At 43.9% G+C, this 17877-nt stretch overlaps 1 protein-coding gene across 7 annotated transcripts in view; it reads right to left on the bottom strand.

Moving 5' to 3' along the window:
• The window catches only part of LOC308593688 (protocadherin alpha-C2-like), a 189201-nt gene that overhangs the window by 49322 nt on the left and 122002 nt on the right, over positions 1 to 17877 (bottom strand). The window contains exon 1 of one of the 7 annotated variants that reach the window (XM_081206228.1): positions 5184 to 7813. The exons of 5 other annotated variants lie outside the window; for them this stretch is intronic. In XM_081206228.1, the coding sequence (XP_081062354.1) occupies positions 5184 to 7700 (2517 nt within the window). In that variant the 5' untranslated portion in view covers positions 7701 to 7813. Of the gene's footprint in view, positions 1 to 5183; positions 7814 to 17877 lie in introns of those variants that run through there. One more of the 7 variants, XM_081206224.1, reaches the window with a different exon arrangement.

The following is a 17877-nucleotide window of genomic DNA, read 5'->3' as shown; positions in this document are numbered from 1 at the left end:
ATCAACCTCCTATCCTCCTCGTACACAGCAACACACACTCTGATCAGATGGGAGAGCAGATGCTATAAAACCGCTGCAGAAATTTGTGAGCACAACAGAGCAATTGAACTGCATCACTAGATTCTATCCCTGCAGCTTCAGAAGTCTTGCTGCAGAGTTCGCATTATTGTTGTTTGAGTTTCAACCAAGAAACAGCCCCCAGGTGGCTCACAAAAGGTAACACACAAATACTAAATTCAAGGGGGAAAGTGCGTACAGTCAGTGATTATTCAGAAAACATCAAATGTGTTGGCCCTTCCTATCTCAATGTCTCTCAAAGCATTCAAAATGGTGGCAGAGAAAACAGTGGTACCTAAACAGACGTTGCTATTGTTAGGCAAAGGTTTAGCATGCCAACTGACCAATAGCAACACCCTACAATGCATCTCTGCTGAAGGCACAGTTTTGAAGCTAAGCGTCACTCTGGTGAAAGGGCTTTTTGCAGCAGACAAGGCAGACTGAGAGGCTCAACTGCTGCTGAGGAGAGCAACAGATGACGAAGGTGAAAATCCAGCTCATAAGACATGTGTGGCCAGAAGGATTCCAGCACTTCCCTCGTCAGGGAAGAGAGAGAAGTATTCAGACAGTCAAGGAATGGCACATATTTTCTGAAAAGGTTACGTTAAAAGCCCAATGGTAAAATAAGATTTCTTCCCTTCTCCTGCAAGACAGCAATTGCAAATGCTGGCTTTAATCTCACAGTGGGTCAGCAGTGAAGCCAAGACGGCTTGCCAGGCTTTTTGTTCCCCTTAGGTGATTATCCTGCCCTGACTGCCCTGTTCATCCAGCAGTGATGAATTATAACACTAGACATTCATTAAATCCTGTGCCTTGATCCTTTGCCTCTGCAGTGCCACCAACAATCTCTCTGCTGCCTGCTGGCTATTGCGCTACTAATGCTGCTGAAATGACCCCAGAGCATTCTTTTTTTTCATTGCACAGAACAAAGTTTGTCTATTTAAAACAGTCGTTTGCAGACAGTCAAAGCACTTTTAATAGTCACAGTTAGCATGTGCTTTTCAGAAGCTACTAAATTACAACCTAGAAATGCACGCCCAGATGGACAGCATCACCAGGAAATGGCTCCTTCAGTTCTAGAACACTCTGGCCAGATCACTGTCTAGGTTGTTTGACACTTTTCCATGCTTTTATTCATAGTTACATTCCATTTCCACAGTAATATGCATTTTTAAAGAATCATTTCTAAATACCTATTTAAATAGCATTGTGCTGTTTAAATACATGTACAAATGCATATTTAAATGCGTATTTTCTGGCAAAATAGGTATTTAAAAGCACATTTTGATAATTTAAACTGCTGAGAACTACATCTCAAAATCAGAAGCGCAAAATCCCCCACATATTCAAGTTCCTATCCGCGCATTACTCCAAGAGGTGTGTGGATCATGTCATTTTGTGTTGGAATTTGCAAAGACTGAATTCCTCAAGAATTCTTAGATTAGAAGGAAAGTGCTTCCTCTGTTCCCCCATGTTTAGCATAAATTGTCCTGCCTCCCTTGGCCAAATCAAAAGTAAAAATAAATAAAAAATGAGCAGAGACTTCAATGGGGGGGGGTATTATTTAGCCGCTTTCCCTAGCACTTTTTGTTTTGTTGCTTCTGTGCAAAGTCTTCTCTGTAATTTGGCTTCTCTTCTTCCCGCCTCTCCCCACTACCACACATATCCTGCTTGGGAACTGTCCTATGAGTATTTAGTGGGGAAAGATTAATCTGCAAATTCAGGAAAGGAGGGCATGATGAAACTGCCTGGGGGCAAAAATAAAGCCTGTTTTTTGGCTGCACTCACAGTTGCCTTCTGCCTGCATCCTTCTCTGGGTTTGTCTCCATCACAGATTTGATGGGGGAGGAGCAGCTAGATATTTTTAGCAGAGAATTCTCAGCACCATCATCAAACAACAATTCCAGGGATTCTTAGTGAGAAGCCAATGTAGCTAAACTGGTATAAAGCAGATATAGGTTTGTAGTACAGATATATGTTCTCTCTGTCTCATATGGACTCCTGTCTTGGCAAAGCACAATATCACAAAACTGCAAGGCAACCCAAGGACTTCCAATCTCTGCTCTAAGCCTCAATAGCCCATCACTTGCATTCCATCAAGACTTTTCTTAAAAACCTTTAAAGGAGATACCCATAACCTCGAGGAAATGCTTTGCATTATGAAACTGCAATAAGCAAGATTCTCTATTGTTTTAACTAAATCTAGCTTCAGTTTCCTGCTGATGCACTGAATAGCTTCTGATGTAGTATCCCCCCCCCCCGACAGCTCACCTTCCAATTATCCAGGTCGCTAAGGCTTTCTGGGAAAAACTGAACACAGGTGCCATGCTGGAAGCTACTGAGGTGTGCTCAGCGCTTTTTGGAAAATTGACCTTGATTTGGATTGCTGATCATGTAAAACTCTGACGCACACAGAGGTGGAACAAGAGAAGGCAGAATGAAAAAACAGTATCATTCCTAAAATGCTCCCATTTTACCCAGGTAAAAGACAGAGTTTGGCACACACACACACACCACACACATTTGCGTACACACATACACAGGCTGGGAGCCTCAATGGCACTCCTCTACCTGGGGCAAAAAACCTAGCTAGCCACGCCCTCCCCCAAATGGATACGGCTCTGGTAGAAATAGTTAGGATATTGTGATGGTCACATCTATATAGCATCCCTCTTTGCGCTGATAACATACTACAGTACCAGAAACCAACCAAGAAGTTACAAGGCAACTACAAATTTCTTACTTCGAACAAAACTTCCCCTCTTTTACCCCACTATAGTATTAATGACATCATGGAAAGTGCTAGTAAATTCCCATGCAATAAGCAAGTGGATAATTTAGTGCTGTTTTAAAGGTAAGGAAAGTCCCCAGACTTGTCTTTTACAGTCTCTGATTGATGTATTTTATTCCATGTTTACAAAACATGTAAGAAAATGCAAAACTGGATTGTAAAATCTTTAGAACCAAACTAGATGAGATATCAATATACTCATGATCATGTATCCTATAGTTGGTAGCATTGGTAGTGGTAGGTTAAAGTTAAAAACAGCAATATATAGAGGGTGATCAGACTGGGCCTGGAACTAGGAAGGGGGCGGGGAATTATCCTTTTTATTCTCTTCATCTCTGTATCTCTCTCTGTCTCTCTCTCTCACACCCACCGCTGCTATTTGCCCTGAAGATGGAAAATGCCAAGGACATTCCACTGTTTTCAATGAAACTTTCAAACTCTGACATTATGACTTAAATCCAACTTTTTATATGCAGTCTGACGTGCAGAAAGAATTTACTTCAGTGACCAGGATAGGTAATCAAACACAGAAAAATACATTGCAGGAATAGCACCCACCCTTCAAGTGACTTGGGGAAATTCTTGCCCTTGTGGGAGCTCCGTGTATATACTGGAGGCTTCACATGAGCACACTGCCTGTACATTTAAGTTTTTCTTATTGCAATGAAGAGCAGATGGGGGGGGGGATTTTCATCAGGAAACTGATGCGGAGAGAAAGGATTATCCGCTCTTCCCATGGTCTTGATACACATGCTCTTTGCCAGAATTTTAAGCAATAGGAGTTCCAATCTTGTATCTTCACTGCCTCATTTAGCCAGATCTTTACTTTCAGTAAACTTGTTTAGGTTTGTGGCACCAAAAATCCATACTGTTGTTCAGCAAGTATTTTATCTGGACTGAGGTCAAACAAATAAATTATACCGATTGATTCATTTCAGAAATGCAGAAATTATCAAGCTGACATAGTAGCTTCAATAGGCTGTCCATCAAACCAAGCCCATTAAAAGCTGTCCATGGCATAATCCAGACTATTTTCTCAACACGGATTATGCTAATTTTCTATTTGAGGTCCCCCCCCCCTTTTAAGTAACATAACCTTTTTCATGTGGGTAAGTGATTGTTGGAGAAAAATTACATTGAAACAATTTCACCTTGGGGCTTTCAATAGGAAGAATTTTTTATTTATTTTACTATTTAATTTATTTAACTTGTTTTCTGAATACTGAAAAAACTGGCTGTCCAACTTTGTTTTTACTGTACTACTCTTATTTTCAGCAAAGTATATCTGCATAATTTTACCAAAATATTGAAACTGTGTACGTTTTGTTTTCTACTTCTGAAGTCCATTTGGAGACAGTGTGACTGCTTTCACAATACAGCTTTGAATGGTACCTGGGAAAAACACCCAGTATTGTACTGCTGTGCTGCAGATGCCATAAAACTGAAATGATATATGGGATCCTTTACAACCTACTAAGTGTTAGTATTGTTTACTAATAAATAAAAAAAATATAAAAATAAAGTGTATCACTACAAGAGAGCATGATTGGGTAATGAAGAGGCCATAGGTACTAAACAAGTACATTGGGGGTTACAGACTAATGTACTGCAACAGCACAGCAAAAACTGGGTCAACATACTGAATTATGTCACTAGACTTTCAGAGAAATGGGGAGGTAGGACAGGAGGACAGGAAGAAGAGGCAATACCATGTGAGAAGTAAAACACTGTGTTACCAGTTTAATCTATTCATATCTGCTCAGAAATAAGTCCCACTGAGATCAATGGTGGGATTGTAGCCTAAGAATGTTTTATATGTTCTCGGCTGCCTGGAAAACATACAGCCAAGTGTATCTTAATATGATGATCCAGAAGATGGAACATAATTACAAAGTCTTGTAGGCTGCAAACCAATACCCTGGGAGTAAGCCCCACTGGGCACAGTGCTTCGAAGGAAACACGCATCACCTGAACATCATTTGAAGCACATTGATTCTCAGACTGAGCCTTCTTATGCTTCTTTTATGCGTATCATATAATCTGCTAGAGTGAACTTTCTCCTACATGTAGAAAGGTGATAGAACACCCTGATACTTTGATCAGGAAGATAAAAACCCTTTTAAAACAAAGTGCTACACAGATATAATACATGTGAGCTAGCAGAGCAGAAGGAATCAAAAGCCTCCAGTTTTGTTTGGGGGGGAAATGGATGCCATGCCTCACCATTCCTTTAACCCACTCTTGTTTCCTATCAATATCCTGAGCATTAAGCATGTCAAAGACCACTGGTTACATTCAAAGCCTGTTCAGGTCATTTTATCCATTCAGTCCTCACCTCATTTGGAGTGATGGGCTCACTTTTAAGTATGATCAGGTTCTGTGCGCTCTGCCCACTCTGCCCAGTCAGATGTCTTTCAGTCATCCCAGCCTGGGAGTGGATTCCTGCTGGGACCCCGGTGTTGTAAAACATGAAAGTATCACTTCCTGAGCCTGCAGTCAGACAAGCTTTATAGCAGTAGGTCTTGGAAAGAGAGCCATTGCCCCGCACTTCAACAAAATGGGGCTGGACTTTTAAACCATTTGACATTCTGGTGTCAAGGTTGTTATTTGCCTGCTTGTACATTTCGACCGGGCACCTTTCTCTGGGCGTCCCACAGAACCCCCCACAACAGGAGCTCATGTGCACACTGTGTTTCTGGCACTTGATTACAGCGAGGACAACGATTGTCAATAGAAATATAAATGAGACAGAGCTCAGAGCAACAATGAGATAAAGGGTGATCTCAGAGTAACTTCTAGAGCTTTTTACGTGCCTCCTGGTGTCAGGAATGATTTTGGAAATCCTGTCCACCACGGCAACTATGATAGACACGGAGGAAGACAAGGGTGGCTTTCCATTGTCTCTCACTACAACAGTAAGGTTGAAGGTGGTCACAGTGTCCTCCGGCAGTTTTCGAGTAGTCCTAACTTCTCCACTGTGAAGTGCCACTCTGAAGAAGTCTGGAGCTGAAGACTGGGCCAGGTGAAAGAAGAGCCATGCATTTTGCCCAGAGTCTGCATCAATGGCTATGACTTTGGTCACCAAGTATCCAGTGCTGGCTGAGCGAGGGATCATCTCCATAGCTGCTGAGGCATTAACTGGGGCAGGATACAGGATCTGTGGTGCATGGTCATTCTGATCCACCACATAGATGTTCACTGTGGCTGTGCTACTGAGTGGTGGCACCCCCGAGTCTTGGGCCTGCACAACAACCTGGAACTCCCTCAGCTGTTCATAGTCAAAGGAAGTAACAGCATAAATGTCACCAGTGTCAGGTTTAATGGAGACATAGGAGGCCACAGGGAGCCCTTGAATCTCTCTGTTCAGCAGAGAGTAGGAAATGTGGGCATTTTCATTGGCATCAAGGTCAACAGCCTTGGCAGTGCAGAGAGAAACCCCTGGAGCATTGTTTTCAGGGATGTAAACAGAGTAAGCGGATTCTTCAAACCGTGGTGGGTTGTCATTGATATCAGAGATGTCCACCTGGATGACTTTGTGAGAAGTTAAGGGAGGGATCCCTGCATCTGCAGCAGTGATGGTAATATTGTAGGTAGCAGCCCTTTCGCGGTCGAGAACCCCCTGAGTCACCAGGGTGTAAGAGTTTTTGAAGGAATTAAGTTTGAAAGGGAGGTTGGCAGGAATGCTCAAGCTGACTTGCCTGTTCTGGCCAGAGTCCTGGTCAGTGACGCTCATTAAGGCCACCACGGTGTCAGGGGGGGCATCCTCAGAGACTGGGCTGTACAAGGAAGTCAGCACAACCTCAGGGGCATTATCATTGGCATCCACAATGTGGACTAGCACCTTGCAGTGCCCAGCCATGGGGACGGGGCCCCTATCAGTGGCTTGTACATAGATCTCATAGGAGGAGGCCTCCTCGTAGTCCAGCGTCCCGTTAACCCTCACCTCTCCCGACACTGGGTCCACGCTGAAGAGCTGGCGCACTTTCTCCGGGGTGTAGCTGCTGAAGGAATAGCGCACGTCGCCGTTGGAGCCCTCGTCCGGGTCGGAGGCGTTCAGCCTTGCCACCAGCGTGCCTGGCGCCACATTCTCCATTAAAGTCGCCGTGTAGGTGCCGCGGTCGAACTCCGGCGAGTTGTCGTTGGTGTCCAAGACCCGCACGGAGATCTGGGCTGTGGCGGACTTGGCCGGGTCGCCTCCGTCGACGGCGGTGAGCACCAGCTGCTGGCGGGCGCTCTGCTCGCGGTCGAGGGGCTGCAGCAGCACCAGCTCCAGGAGTTTGCTGCCGCGCTCGAAGTCCCCCAGGCCCAGCCCGAAGTGCTCGCTGGGGCTGAGGCGGTAGCTCTGCACGGAGTTGGAGCCCACGTCGGGGTCGTCGGCGCCCTCGATGGGGAAGCGGGCGCCCGGCAGCGCGGACTCGCTGACGTCCAGCCGGTACTCCTGGCGGGGGAATCGGGGCGCATGGTCGTTGATGTCCAGCACCTCCACCTCCACGCCGTGCACCTCGACGGGCTGCTCGATCACCAGCTCCAGGCTGAGGAAGCACGACGGGCTGAGCTCGCACAGCGCCTCCCGGTCCACGCGCTCCTTCACCACCAGCAGCCCGCGGCCCACGTCCAGCGCCAAGTACTGCCGACCGCTGCCCGACGTCAGGCGGGCGCCCCTCGACGCCAGCTGCCGGGGCTCCAGCGCCAGGTCGTCCGCCACGCTGCCCACCACGGCGCCCCGCGGAACCTCCTCCTGCACTGCGTAGCGGAGCTGCCCGACGGCGGGACCCAGGCACAGCAGCAGCAGCAGCAGCCAGGAGCCCAGGGCCTCCGCCTCGCGGCCGCGCCGGGAACCCGGCGGTGTCATGGCAGGTCCGGGAAGGGAGGCCCCGGGCAGGCGCACGCTCAGCCTCCCGGCAGCAGCGGCAGCGGCAGGAGGCTCATGCAAGCGGCTAGCAGGCGCCGCCAGAAGCCCCCGGCGCGGCCACTGCGCCCCTCCTCCGCTCCGGGGCCGCCCAGCCCCTCATGTCGCCCAGTCGCCAGCTCTGGCCCGCTCTGCGATGGCCCCGTCTCCTCCGACGACAGACAGGCTGTTCCACTCCTCCTCCTCCTCCTCTTGCTCTTCCTCTTCCTCCCCCGCCGGCTGACGCGGCTGCTCCTCCGCGCTCCGGGGAGGGGCGGGTTCGGCGCTCGGCTGGCTCCGTTTCAGCACCTGGGCGAGGAACAGCGACCTGGAGGCGGGCGGGCGGGCGGGCGGCCAGCCAGGAGCGACGCGGCGAGGAAGAGGCAAGGGCAGGGCCAAGGAGGCGTCGGCGGGGCAGTCGAGGGTGGCTGCTGGGGGGCGGGAAACAGGGGCGCAGCTATGCAGGCCGGCTGCCCCACTCACTCACTCACTCATTCACCCCGCTTCTCAACAAACACGGGGCAGGCGCCACGCAGCACATGCACACACCCAAACACCGGGGGCTGCTCGATGCCTAGTCGAGCCGGGGGTCCCTCTAGCCTACTTCTGCTTTCTCCACCTGGCACTGCAGATTCGGACCCAGGATATTCGCCATCCTGGCTGCCTGGGAGGCTTTCAACGAAAATGCCAGAGGTTGGAACTGATCTCTTCTGCGAGCAGGGGGTGAGTTTTCCCGCCCTGGGGACCCTTCTCCCAACTCAAAGCCTCGCTCCCATCCCAACAAGACCCCGTCCTCCCATTCCGATGTCAAATCCAAGAAAAGAAAAGGTGAGTCCTCCCACTGGCCTTCGACCAGCTCACACTCCTGTTTGCTGCAGCCACACCAAGATGTTCCTTCTTTGGTGCAGCAAACAAATCAAGGAGAAAAATCCGCCCGCCCCCCCCCCAAAAAAAACCCAACTAGGAAAGGAGTATGTTGATTTATATAGGTGGGTTCAAGATCCCTAAGGCTCCAGGAAGTAATAAAAGAGAAAAATAAGCAATCAAAATGCAGGAAGAGGGATACTCGATGTATAAACAACATTAACACACCACTTCCAATCTTACCAATTTCAAGCTTACTAGCAAATGAAAAGATGATCTATACTTTTACCGGGGAAGGGAGTGCCATAGTTGTGACACAGCCCCTCTAGAGGCTTTCAGTCTTTGACATCCTGATGTCTAGAAAAGGCTCCCCTGCAGGTCCTTTTTCTTGCTTTTCCAAAACTCCCCCTTCACATTGCTTTTCCTTCCTCAGTTCCCTCATATACCAAAACTGGTATGTGCAATCCACCTTCTGGAATCTCACCACACAACTTGTGACTCACCAAGCCAAACCCAGGTTACTAGCTACTATATTTCTTTGACAAACCTCCTGTTTTTGCTACTTGCCTAGGACTGGAGAAAGGAGAAAGTGTGTCTAATATCTGGCAGCCCACAGGTTGGCAGACTATTTTTGGCTTGGTGAGCCACAAGTTGGGCAGATCCAGACTCTGTTTTTCCTTAAATTAAATCACAAGCTTTTAAGACAGCATTCATTATAAAACTGCAAATGAATGATAGTCTTTCAGTAATAATAATGAAAATGAGGAGTCTGGGAAGTAACAGTATTTCTCTGTATATGCCAATGATTGTCTCTTATTAAATTTGGATTCATTGTGTGCAACACAAACTCTGGACTTCAAAATAAAATTAACCATCCTGCTTTCTTTATTCGTATCAGAAATATTGCCCTATGCATGTGTGCATGCATAATCACCCTATGCAGAAAATCTTATTACAAAGAATACAGTTTCTATAATAATAGCATTGGTAGTTAATAGTATTGGTTTTGAGATCCATTTGAAAAATTACACAATTCCAAGAACAATTACAAAAAGATAATTACTCCCCACTCCAAATCCTTGTATCTTATGCCATAGTTCATACATGTTTTGGGTACAAGTAATTTCCTGCTGTTTCCTTCTCCCCCTCCCCATTTCTATTTTGTGGGATAAGTGAGAAGAAGCAGTATGAAGAGCTAACCCTCCAATGTCTATCCTATGCAAGGAATAGATGCATGCATTTTTTGTGTCAACAGAGACTATCTGTATGGCTTAGTTATTACTAGGGTTGTAAACTAATGTCTAGGTTGCACTACTTTGGACAGTATTTGGGGGCTCACATAATTAAATGCTCTCCAATTTTCAAAACCACCACATGCAGAAAACTAGCATATCAGGGAGTACTATTCTAGCCTGGCCTTTTTCTGACATCTACTTTTTTCTGTGTGTAAGCATTACATTTAAAAAAACAACAACTGAGGAGCATTCCGTAATGTCAGCCCCACTTGTAAAATACACTGATACACCTTAGAGAGAGGTTTACTATCCTGGAATCTGACAGAAAGAAGGGTAGGATATAAATTGAATCTATCTATCTATAAATAATAATGCTGGGAGTAGACCTACGTTTTCCCCATACTGTTGAATTCAAAAGGTTCCAAATACTTTGAGCAGAATATGTATAATCATAGCATTTATTGCTTTTATTTCATTTTGGATGTTTTGTTGTTGTTACAATGTTGTAAGATGTCTTGGAATGAGTCAACCTTAAAAGGTAGAGTATAACTATATTATACAAACTTGTGGGTTGGAATACAGATGTCTTTACAGAGGCATTGTGGACTCTCCTTACACTGTATGGAATTGCACTGCTGATAATCTCCTCATAAAGCTTCTGTTTCTCCCCCTTTCTAAATATATTTCTAAGCCTCTCCTGAGCCGGCATATATTTCTTGTTCCAGTTCTGCATCAGACATTTCGTTTCATGCTTCAATCCTCTTTTATGCCTGACTTGCTTGTTTACATATTTCTTCCTCATTTGAAGCTATTGGCCTCAGTTTGTCATATCGGGCATCTTTATTAAATTGATCATTGGTACTAATATGTACTCTCCCCCTCATGCCATGCCTCAGTTCAGTGCAAAACTAATCTCATCTTTGATGTAAATTGAAGTCGCTTAGGTGTGTGGAGGTGGTGGCCATGTGGGTGTAATACAGCTGTTTTGCAATAAAACTTGTCAACCAATCATTTAAAAAACCCTGACTACATTTAGATTGTATATTCTGTGATTTTCAGATATTGCTGAATTTGCCATTGTTTCAGAAATTAGTATACAAAATATAATAGTCCTCATCTTACATCTCTCTTTCTGTTCAACATGTCTGTGAAGCTACTGGATAAGATTTGGATTTAGGTGGATTTAACTGAAGAGTAAGGTCACAATGAGAGATTGATGGAATTTGAGCTGCCCAACTGTAAGCATAACCAGTAGCCTAGAAAAGATCACACAGCTATCTAGACCACATCCTTATGCAGTTAACATCTAAACCTTGTTGTCACTGAGGAGGCAAATCTGTGACTAGGCTGTACTCCTTTGGGTGTGTTGTTCTGTTTTTAAATTTGAGACTCACTTGACTAAACCTTCCTCCATACAGCAGCAACAAGAAATCCCTGCAAATGAAAAGCAAGCATGCCAAGTGAGAAAGTTAGACTAGAATCCTTATCCCTAATATTTAATTTTGTGTGAGGGTGGGTTTTGTTTTATATGGAGGAGCATTCCTTCAAATGAGCCCCAAGCCAGCTCTTTGCAGCCCAGACACAGCTTGGCCAACACAGGTCTTCCCCCCTTCCCCCCTCCCCTTACTTATTCTCTGGCTATTCTGAGGACTAAATGTAGACAAATTAATTGAAGCTGAATGCAGACAAGAGAGAGGTAATGATGGTTGGCAGAGGGGATAAGGACACTCATTAGAAAGGATGTTCAGCCTCCCCAGGTCACACAGGTTCATAGCTATAGAGCGCTCTAGGGGTTGCCGTTGCACCTGAATGTTCATATTGTAGGAATGCTTTTGGAAAGGGTTGTGTATCCTAGACAGTTCAGAATTTGAAGAATAATGGCTTTTTCCCCAGCCGGAACTCACTGGAACTCAGTTCCTGCACCTCTTGGGTGGGCGCCATTGCCATTATAAGAGAACAAGGGAGACATTCATGATGAGCTCCAGCACCTCTTTTTTTTTTTTTTTTTTGAGAAAAATAGCACTGGTAATAATAGTAATACAGTGGTACCTCAGGTTAAGAACTTAGTTCATTCTGGAGGTCTGTTCTTCACCTGAAACTGTTCTTAACCTGAGGTACCACTTTAGCTCTCTTTGACATCTGGTGGGAGGGTGTTCCACAGGGAAGGTGCCACTACCGAGAAGGCCCTCTGCCTGGTTCCTTGTAACTTGGCTTCTCACAGTGAGGGAACTGCCAGAAGGCCCTCGGTGATGGACCTCAGTGTCCGGGTAGAACGATGGGGGTGGAGACGCTCCTTCAGATATACTGGAGTGCTTATAGTTATAGTCCTGCTTATATGAACCGGCTCGCAGTCAGTATTCCCCTGTGCTACTTAAAAGCATTTGACCCCCTAAATTGTGCATATATCTTTGTGAATATAGTTCTCAGTGCGGTGGTGAGCCTGTGTCTGATCTACACCACCTTCAGACTATGGGCTCACAAAAGGCCTGCAAGCTGCAATCCTTTCCCACTAGAACCATGGGAGTTTTGTTACTGACTTCAGTAATACTAATATTCCACCTCTGTAATCAGAAGATGCCAGTTCAAGCTAAAACAGTGGCTCCTATTAAGTACTTGGGAAGCTGAAATTATGAGCTGGTTCTTGTGCATTATGTTTTGATGGATTGTTAAAGCCCAAATTACTTATTTCCACTGCTGGAGGTCATGTTGTGCTTTTGGACAGCCCTGTAGCTGGCCAGTGTGCTGCCAGCGCCATTTATTCTTTACCAATTTGTTTGTTGATTTATCTTGCATTTGCCTCTGTAAATAAAAACTTGGTCCATTCTACAGGGTGAGAAATGTTCTGTATTAATTTCTTCAAAACAAGTACAGTAATTTTCCCATAGCAATTCCCTTCCCTTTTCAACCCTTATGGTTGCAATGCTAATATAATTTCCATATCATCCATGGTTCTTGATATCTAGTAGAATTTAATAATTCCTTAAAACATTTTTCAGCTTACAAAAAGTACAAAACTCCTTCCTGACAAGCAAATAATAATAATAAGCAGTCACTTTGTAGCTGTTCCCCTCTATTTCATGACTGATTTTATCCTTTGATTCTGCTTTCAACAATGATATATGTTAGATGTCATGAACTTACTAGGTGGCTATAGGCAGGCCACCTATCTCCAACTTAGCAACCTTATAGGGTTATTGTAAAATTACCAAAGAAATGTGTTTTTGTTGTTGTTGCATTGTTGGATACCGATAGGACCATATAAATGCTAACTGGTGATGGTGGCTCTTATTTGCTTTTAAAATCTCTACAACATAGACTGCTACCATGAGGCCCATGTAGAACCCAATTTCTAGTTGGGCAAGAATAAATAATGCAGACAGATGTGGATTCAGATAATGAATTTGTTCATCTTCTAGCAATTCTTGCTGTTTAGGTGACCTTAAGCTTTTGTCATCCAACAGAAGCATTATTCATGCAGAGAATGATGGGACCAAGGAAATGCAGAAGTGTATACAGTTATAGAAACTCATGCAGGTATTGGGGATGGCAATAAACAGGCTGGCTCCATCAGAATTTAGCACAGTTTTGAGGGCAGTAGATGCATATACAATGTTCACATTTGCAGTTATCTGCATAAAGAAGGGATTGGCAGTGTGTGTGTGTGTGTGTGTGTGTGTAAGAGAGAGACTTAGGCCTGATTCATAAGTACCGATAGCAAGGTTGCATTCACCAATAGTTATATTATCATGGTGAAGGATGTTTATCAATAATGGGAACGATCCCATTTTTGCTTCCCCTCCCCCTATCATTTAGAACATTTTTCGTGCCAGCATCTGTGGACCCCAGAGAACTCTGACATGAAAATGTTAGATATAAAGCAATTTATACAGTTGCAGCAGCAACATGGACAATGCAGCTATGACACAATGGTTTGGGCAGCAACGCTGCTGCTACTGGTTCATGTGAATCAGGTTTAAGATGTGACTGTTGCTGGAATTGATGCTGGACAGTAAATAGCCTTTGGCTGTGTATGTTACAGGCTATTAGAAATTCTACTCGAAGGCATCACCATTAAGTGCTTAATTGTACCATCAATCAATTTTTTGCTTCCTCATTTAGTGACTGATATTTTTTAACCTGGTTTTCCACTGCCAAAAGAACACTGCCAGGCATATATAGGTTTTGAGCCCACATGCCAATCATCCTTCCTTATGCCAAAACAGAACTAAGCTTTTTCAGCTGTTCCCATAGAAAAGCAAATTTCATTTTTCCAGCTATCAAATTTAAGATGTTTCCTTGAGGGAATCTTCCAAAGCTATTTCAACTTGACTGACTTCAATGAATATTATTTTGTGATGGGACATTACTTGCTCAGAAATTCAAACCTTGGACCTATCACAGTCTCAGAAAGCATGGACAGAAAATGAAATCTCTGTAAGTGAAAAGAGAGCTATAAGGAGAAGCTGTTGTGGATTAGAATGCAGGCATCATCATAAAAGGAAGGAGCAATCCTGGAGGAATTGTTGTGAGCCTCCTGCTGTTGAAATTGCTGTCTTGCCATTTTCTGTCAAACATGTGGCTGCATTGGAAGACTATGAGGGTGACAAGTGCAATCTAGTATTGCTTACCGATTGGTATCAGCCACTTCAAGACTAAGCCCATCAAACTAGACATGGCACACAGCACTATGAAATTAGCAATTGTGTTAATGTCTCTCTTTTTTGAAGTAAATAGCAGGCATGGGAGGAAAGGTGGTCTAGGTCAGGGATCAGCAGGGAAGGCTTTGCCATTGGTTGGATCCCAGTCTGGATCTAGTCCATGTTCCTACCATCTCCCATTATTGGTTCCCCTTGTGCCTCTAAATCTAGAAAAACAAAACCATGTTTGCAACTGGCAGCTGAATTAATGGTGTCATTGTTTGGTCTGGCCTTCAACAGAGAATAACTGAATTTAGTGAGACGTAATTCTCAATAGGATTGTATTATAAGATTATATTATTTTTATTATTTATAAAATAATATTTGTATACCTCTCTTCATGAAAAAATATCAAAGCAGCTTACAACAAGCTCACATAAAAATATTTGAAACCATGTAAAAGATTAAAATCAGAGATCAACTATTACGGATAGAAATTTAACTTATCTCAGAATGAGTCCTATTTTGCCTAGGCCTTTAAAAGCTTTGTTGTTGTTGTTGTTGTTCATTTGAATCCCCCCAGCTCTTGTTTTCATATGCCTTTATACTATTGTTTTACTGGGTTTGTGTTGCATTTTTATTTTAATGAGCCTGGTGAGCATGGGACGATGCAGTGAACAGCAAAAGTTCAGATCAAGACAAGCAGAAAATAGCCTGTTTCCATGGTTCTGCCCTTGAAATATTAGTCCTTCTCCTGAAAAAAAGCCCCTAAAGCTTTATGTCAAATGCTGAAACCTGGCAATCCTACAACCACCCTAATAGTACACTCTCAAGCCACACTCTCCATCCATTTCTATGTCACCTAATGGGTTTTGCTCACCACCTGAGCTGTACAATAGGATGACCAAGCTTAATGTATCAAAATGAGAAAACAACCCCAGGCTGGTTCGTGGTTCATGCTGGCACCGTGTTATGCTGTGCCATTGCACCCATACAACTGTCCTTACACTTGACCCTGAAGGCCTAAAATAAAATAAAAACTGCTGCCTCAGAAGAGAGATTTGGAGGTGTTCTTAAGTTGAGACATATACAACCCCACACTGAAAATGAGAAACAATAGGAGCTGCAATTTGATAATTGTTACTGAAGCCTAAGAAAAACAGTTTGTAAGGTAAACACAAGGACAGAAAAATACATTTTCACTTACACCAACAAAAGAAAGGAAAGTGCAGCTACAATTCAATCAATGGGATAAGTACCATAGACTTTAATAAATTATTCAAATGCATCCAAACTTTCAGATGAACAAGCTGAAGCACAGTAATCACAGTCGCCAAGGTCATCTATGAAAATTCCTCTGAAACAATATTAAGGTTATATCCAACCTCAGCCATACTCAGAGTAGATCATCTGAAATTAATGGACACAACTCATTTAAGTTAATTAATTCCAATGGGTTTTCTCAGAATAGAATTTAGTTGGGTACTATCCTTAATGTTTTACTACAAAATTAAATTGTTCCTACAGAGAAATAAAACACGCATGTGTTAAAAACATAAGAAAGAGCTTGGCTGGACTAAACCAAAGGTCCACTGAGTCCAGAACCACAGCAAGCAACCAGATACCACAAAGCAGGACAAGAAGTAAATAGCCCTTTGCTGGTTTTCTTGTATTCAGAGAGGCATTGCCTCTGAACACAAAGGTCCTAGTAAGCTAATCACCAGCATACAAGTGCTATATTAACTAGGCTGCAATCATACACACATTTTACATGGGAGCAAATCCTTGACTGAATACGGATTCAATCTTAATTCTGAGTAAAATAGGTAATAAGGGAAACCTAGCTACATTAAATGAATTCAAATTTCCAGGGACTGATAAGCTACACCCACGGGTACTAAAGGAGCTTGCCTCTGTCCATAACCTTGGAGAATTTCTTGAGAATAGGTGAGGTCCCTGCAGACTGGAGGCAGGCAAATGTCCTCATCTTCAAAAAGAAAACCCATGTAACTACCAACAGGTCAGCTTGATATCAATACCAGGAAAAGTCCTAGAATAGATAGTGAAACAGTCGGTCTGTGGACACTTAGAAAAAGATGTTGTGATTACTAAGACCCAGCACAGGTTTCTCAAAAATAAGTCATGCCAGATGCCAAACTGGGACAGGCACCTAATACAGCTGAATACAGATTTGGGATTCAATATAACCTTCACCAATTGGAGATTGGGACCCAAACTAACAGAATGACAGCCTTTCCTCAAATACAAGGAGCAGGGACAGAAGAGCCACACTCTTTATCTTTTGTGCCACCCCCCTTAACTACTTATTTTATAAAGCTTGGGGGCATTATTTGGCTAGAATTGGGGATAAGGTGGGAAGGGGTATGTAGCTTGTGGCTTTCATAAAGGAATTGCCTACCTTTTATCAGTATCATCATCAACAACATATATTTATATGCTGCCTTCTTTCCTGGCAGGTTCATATGAGGAAACACAGTCTTTCAGAAAGCTTGAACCTAAGCTGTGTAGGGGTTTATAACTTTGAATTGCATCCAGAAACAGACTGGTAGTCAGTGGAGCAGGTCTAAGGAGTGGGCTGTGTGCTTCCTATAACCAGACCCGGTCAACAATGTTGTTTCAGCTCTTTGGGCCAGTTGAAGTTTCTGAGTACTTTTCAAAGGCAGCCCATCGCAGTAATCCAAATGGGATGTAAGTAAGTCATGAGTCACTGTGGCCAAATCAAATGTCTCAAGGACATATCAAACATCTTCCATACATTTGGACATTTGGACAACCAACCCGGATTGTGGAACTTCTACTCATCTGCTATTGACATTGTCTATTTTACAGCCTGTTTTTAATCTAGGAGTGTCTGCCATATTGACTGGGTTTGGATACAGGTCAGGAGGTGTGTTTGTACAACCCAAAAAGTTCCACTAGGTTGTTCAGAAACTAAACTCATCTTTTTTCTTACATCAGATGTTTAGTTTTCTCAAGTTTGGGTGGTAACCTTCCAAGTGAAACTCAAGAAGAAGCCAATATGCCTGTTCTCTTCCTGAGTTTGCACAGTTTCCTTTTCCTTGCCTCTACCAATGTCATTGGTGTCTCAGCTAAAAACGCAGTGATAACACTTTGCTGTCAACTTTCATTATTTCTTTGCTGACAGATATTTAAGCTAGAGAACCAGGAAACAAGATTGGAATGAAGCCCATGCAGAGGTGAGAAATAGCAAGCGCTGCAAGGAAGGACAAGCAAGAGCGGAAACTAGAGGGCTCTGCGAGATTGGGGGAGAAGAGGAGGCAAGGGACACATATAGATGCACAATAGGAAAAGAAGTAGCTGTTAAAGGTAATCCATCATGATGACCAAGGCTGATATAGTCCTGAAGCAAGGTCTGAACCCAGA

This window comes from Podarcis bocagei (assembly GCF_964188305.1).
Source record: "Podarcis bocagei genome assembly, chromosome: 8".
NCBI lineage: Eukaryota > Metazoa > Chordata > Lepidosauria > Squamata > Lacertidae > Podarcis > Podarcis bocagei.
This window is presented reverse-complemented; position numbering and strand designations above follow the sequence as displayed.